A 5,735-nucleotide genomic window follows, 5' to 3' on the forward strand; every position below is an offset into this window, starting at 1 on the left:
GTCGTTCATCTTCAGAATTTCAGATCACCAATGACAAGAGCAATAAAATTCTAATCCCACTCTGATCTTGTGGTTTTATTATGGAGCTGGGTTAAAAACTGGGTGGAAATTCCTGGTATGAAGTTGTAAAAATCAGCAGACTCTCCTCTGATAACAGGAGTCCTCTTTCAAGCATTTTGGCTTCAAGATAAAGATACCAGCCTAAATGTTGGGCCGTTATCATTTCTTGATCAGTGCCACGCGTTTGAATGTAGCATTCACACCGTCTGCCCAGATAATCTTTCAACATCTTCTTGTTTCTGTCTCATAGTCACTTTGTTGCATTTGTAATTCAGCCCTTGCTGGATGCTTTTGTGTAAGGACACTCAGAGGGGACCCAGAAATTCAACCACACACAGGAGTATACAAAAAGGGAAAAAGTTTATTTTTCAGATACTGGTTTCTGCTCAGGGAGAGGTCATCAAACACAGCACTGAGGAGAGAGGGGAGAAGACTGGTGATGCACGGATAAAGGAGGGGTTTCTTAGAAATGTTCAGCTTAACTGACCTGTAGAGCAGTGGACAGGTGGAGCAAAGGAATGGAGGGTCTGATGACAGGGAGATGCAGGAAACCAATGGATCAGGGTCCTGAGGAGGCAATGAAGATCTCCACGGGGAGATCCAAAATGCAACACCCAGGGACTTTGTCGATAATCAGGCTGAGGTCATACACAGGTGGACAGAGAGAGCAAACTTAGCTTTGAGGGGCAGGCAGTAATCAGTGGTCGAAAGGCAGAACTTGGGTCAGGGTCCAGAGGTCCAGAATAGAAGGGATCCATGAGGGGCTTGGCACGAGAGGTAGGTCTGTGGTCAGAGGGGGGGGTCGAAGAAACACAGAGGGCTTGGAAGGAAACGCTGGATCTCTACTGGCTTGTGGCTGTCGATAATCTGGCAAGGAGGCAGAGGCTGAGGGGTGTTTAAGTAGGGCAGGGCCCAGGTGGAACAGGTAAGCAATCAGGCGTGGCAGGTGAACTGAATGAGTGCTTAACACAGCATGGACAGGACATGGATCATAACACTTTTGCCTTCATTGTATCCGTTTGTCTTGTAGTTGTGGAATGCTTGAACTCACTCACTTTTATCCAGACCAGGTAAATCCTCTGACACCCATTGACGTCACTGTTGTGGCGTTTAGTGGAATCTGTCAGACCTGAGACCCTTTATTGTTGCGGTTATCAGTCTGATAGAACCGTGCCTTGTTTCTTAGAAGCACAGCCTTTCCTGTGTGTCTCACTGCTTTTTGGTCACACCTCCAAGATAGTTGGGGATATTCTGTGTGGCACGTTTCAACTTCTTAGTATTCCTTAGTATTAGTGAGACTGCAGAGTCTCACTAATACAGAAACATGACCAAAGCTGGAGCTTCGGTCATGTTTCTGTCTGCTGAAAACTCTTACTTGAGTACGACTCGGCCTGCATAGACAGAGCCGTCGAGGCAGTTTATAGATTTTGAAAGTCTTATGTTTTATAAAAATCTCCAGAGGTTTCTGGATCCCGGTGTGTCTATGGGTTCTCTCCAGATACTCCAGCTTCCTCCCACAGTCCAAAAACATGACTGGTTCGTTAACTGGTACTTTAAGGTGTGTTGTTGTTTGCCCAATCTGTCTCTGTTGCCCTACAACAGACTGGCCACCTGTCTACGGTCAACCCCAACTCNGTACAGAGTCAGAGAGTGGCTGCTGGGCGATGTGGTGTCTGGGGTCAGCACCGGACTGGTGGCCGTCATGCAAGGTCAGAACACCGGCCGGACAGTTTGGAAGGGAAAAACCGTTTCAGCTGCATTTTTTCTTTTTTTTAAAAAACAAAACAAAAAAAAAAACTTTCATTTATTTCAGCACTTCAATTCACAAACTAAAACTCATATAAAAACCTATATGAATTTCGACTTATGCACTTTTACCTTCTACCTAACTTTCCATCAATATACTTGGATGCAGTTATACAGCAGATCACAGTAAATTTAATATGTGAAACCAAAGTCAATTTCCTGTTTAGTTGTAAATTCTCCATCAGTCTTATTCCTGTTCAAGTCACACTTTTAATATTTGCTCTCAGTTTCTTGTCTCAACTTTCACTAAATGATTAATTCCAGTCTAATTAAGCAATCAGAATAACAGCAAGAAATGAGATTAAAAGATGGAAAAAAGGGATAAAAAGACTATTAAACCATCCTCCACACTAATTGGTATATATAAAAAAGCACTGGAAGAAACATCATCTCATTCTGAAAATGCATCCTTTATTTAGAGTTATTAAATGAGAAAAAATTCCATGTTGAGAAACGACTGACTTTTTACAAAATCACTGGTGCCACACTAACTGGTAGCACCAAATAATAGTTCATGCTAACAGGACATCGCTTTGTCTTCTTCTGCAACATTTCAACATTTTCACACACAGACTTGAAACTTTGACTGGAATGGAGAAAGAAGACTTTACACAATCTCTCAATCCTCCAGAAATCCTGGGTCCTGTAAAATTCACTAATATTTGTTGCATTTTTTTTTATAGAAAGACTTTTATTAAAGTGTTTTCCAAGTTGTAGTTTTCTATTAGACACACTTTGAAACTTCTTGCATTTCAAAGAGGTCGTGATGTCACATGACTCTTGGCCTTGACAGAGAAACAGTCCCAGAGCATCACGGATCCTCCATCGTACTTTTCCACACGTTACGTAAAATTGTTGTAAAACTTGCACATTTTAAAACCTGCAGGGACGTTTGTTAGCAAAAAGCTGACTTCATGTTTGTATGATGATTATGTCTGATTTTTCCTCATTCACTTTTACTTTTCACTTGTTACTTTTATTTCAGTAAAATAAAGGTTTTAAAACTCGATTCAATACTTTTTAAAAATGTTGCTGTAACTCATATTATCCAAGGTCATCTAAAGAGTCATATAATCCTGATGGCTGTGGGCAGGAAGGATCTCCTGTAGCAGTCTGTATTGCAGCGAATCTGAAAAAGCCTCTTACTGAAGACATTGACGATTGCTCTAATGAAGTTGCGGTGAACATTTGCCTGACTTATAAAGATCAGCAAACATCTTTCTGTGTTGAATGGAATGTTTTTTTGTTCATTCTCATTTTGGGAAATGTCTAAAAAAGGTTTGAGCCAAGTTATACAATTTAAAAGATAAGTATCCCTGATGAAGACCAAACTTAAAGACGTCTCTGAATTTGAAGAGAGCTACAAAAAACATCTATAAAAAATGCTTTTGCAAAGTTTTCTGGCATTTATCAAATAGAAATAATTTTGCTAGTTCGAACTGACCTAAAACTTTAACTTGGTTTCTATTGTGTACAAATTTATTCCGGAAATTTCCCCGCCTGACAAATATAAATACTGTAAAGGTTTTATTTTCACTGAAATTATACTGATGCAATAAAATGCTGGAATGATTTTAAGGATATAAGTTGACAAGCAGTGGCGATAAATGTGACAGACTTTTCCTGCCTCTCATTCCATAATTACACATATAACAGGCCAAAGTAATAAAAATGTGACTACACTTTTAACTTAGTTAAACAAAATACTTATACTTTGAAAGGACACTGGTCTTTTCTGATTCTGTTTTTTGCTTTACTAATCAATAGTATTCTTGTTCTTTCCTAGACACAAAAAAATGTTTAACTTGGCAGCAGCTTCACTCAGATCAACTATCTGCTAAGACTGGGGGTTTATTACTTACCATAAAATGTACAAAACAGAGTACAGGCAGGAAATTTAAAAATGATCCTGACTGCACATTAAATGTTAAAGGAGACCAAATGCAAAGGTGAGGATTAAAGGCTCAAACTACAAAAGGAAAGAATAGCCTCTTCACAACGATGTCTCCTGACACTAATGAACATCATTTATAAACTTATTTTAATGGGATTTTCTGTGTCTTCCTGCAGGACTGGCCTTCTCCCTGCTGGCCTCGTTGCCTCCCAGCTACGGCCTCTACACAGCTTTCTTCCCAATGCTAACATACTTTTTCTTTGGCACCTCAAGGCATATATCTGTAGGTATGTTTCATTACCAGAGTCTGTGGTTTACTCTTTCAGTCTAAACTTTTCCCTAGAGATAAAAAACAAGGATTTGAGTTTGTTGCATAATATCCGTGTTGCTGCATAGATCTTATCATTTTGGTCAGATTAGATATGATTTGACTTGGCCTGTCCTGTTCCATCCTCTCTGAAGGCTCCTTTCCTGTGCTGAGCCTCATGGTGGGAGCCGTAGTGACCCGCCTGGTCCCAGAAGATGGCCCGCATGCTAACATCACGGACTTTGAAGGCCTGACCCAGGACCAGCAGCGAGTCCTGGTGGCCTCCTCTATGACATTCCTCATGGGTATTTTCCAGGTGAATTGGATTCTTTATCCCTGGATCATGTAATTATTTTCTAACAGATGCAAGTCTGGTTTCAGACTTACATCTGAAACCAGAAGTTTACATGCACCAAATAAAAAGACGCGTACATCTTGTTTTATTTCTCACTGTCTGAAGTTAAGTCAGACCAAACGTCTCTTGTTTTAGGTCAGTTAGGTCAGTTGAGTTACCAGAATCGTTTCTATTTGCTAAAAGCCACAATAATGAGAGAGAAAAATAACAGATTTATTTAACAATTTATTTATTTGAATTTATGGAACTCATTACTGTGGCATTTAGCAAATAGAAATTATTTTGGTAATTCTAACGGGCCCAAAACAGGAAAGATCTGATCTGACTTAACATCAGTAAGTCAGTCAATCAAATGTATATGTATAGCACGTTTTAGCAACATGGCACACACACGAAAATACAAAGTTGTAGAATACACAGTCAACAATTGTCAAGTGTCATCATTACACATCAAAATGTTGATTGTTTCATTTATAATGTTTCAAAAGCAACTCTAAACAGCTGAGTTTTACTCTTCATTTAAAGGCATTTAGTGTTTTGGATGTTTTACAATTTTCTGGAAGTTTGTTCCAGATTTGTGGTGCAACTTTTTTATTCTTTGTATGTAAATTTCTGCTCTCAACTGCTTGTTCTCTGCTTTTTTTTTGTTTGTTTTGTTTTGTTTTGCTCCAATGCAGCTCGCCATGGGGGTTCTGCAGGTGGGCTTTATCGTCGTCTACCTTTCAGACACTCTGGTGTCTGGATTTACCACAGCAGCTGCTGTTCACATCTTGGTGTCGCAGCTCAAGTTCGTGTTGGGGCTGAGTGTTCCAGGAATCAATGGCCCAATGTCCATGATATATGTAAGTCCAAATTTGGGGCAATCTGATGACAAAATCAATCAAAGATTGTCCCAGATTATACAAATCAGTACCAGCAGAGGTCTTGTTTCATCTTATATACTGTCAGGTGTACTTGAGTTATTGGGCCAAGTTTTAAAAGGGGTTTGGGAGGAATTAGCTGCTTGAATACAGACTTTTCAAAAATGGGATTCTGAGCTGATACTCAGGATAGTCTGAGGATAATCCTACCAACTTAGCATCTTGTCATTTTATGTTAGGGTGACAAAACACCCTAACAGTTCTATAAAACATACAGTTCTAGGTTTTATTGAACAGTAAGTTGACTTTAAACATCAGTCAAACATCCTAGGTGGCCAATGTGTTACTTTATCCAAAAAAGTGGTGGTTTGCAATACAGCCGTAGAGGCTGTTGCCCATGGTGACAACAGAAAGGAGGAGGAAATCATGCTTCTTTCTGTGAAAAGCAAGATT

The 5,735-nt window shown here is 39.6% G+C and overlaps 1 protein-coding gene across 1 annotated transcript in view; it reads left to right on the forward strand.

Moving 5' to 3' along the window:
- Positions 1–816: 816 nt before the first annotated feature.
- The window catches only part of LOC103151805 (chloride anion exchanger-like), an 8,258-nt gene continuing 3,339 nt past the window's right edge, over positions 817–5,735 (forward strand). Inside the window, exons 1-5 of the mRNA XM_016681749.1 lie at positions 817–837; positions 1,559–1,769; positions 3,937–4,047; positions 4,223–4,383; positions 5,100–5,226. Of these exons, the coding sequence (XP_016537235.1) occupies positions 817–837; positions 1,559–1,769; positions 3,937–4,047; positions 4,223–4,383; positions 5,100–5,226 (631 nt within the window). The remainder of the gene's footprint in view (positions 838–1,558; positions 1,770–3,936; positions 4,048–4,222; positions 4,384–5,099; positions 5,227–5,735) is intronic.

The sequence above is a fragment of the Poecilia formosa genome, unplaced genomic scaffold (genome assembly GCF_000485575.1).
Source record: "Poecilia formosa unplaced genomic scaffold, Poecilia_formosa-5.1.2 Scaffold292, whole genome shotgun sequence".
NCBI lineage: Eukaryota > Metazoa > Chordata > Actinopteri > Cyprinodontiformes > Poeciliidae > Poecilia > Poecilia formosa.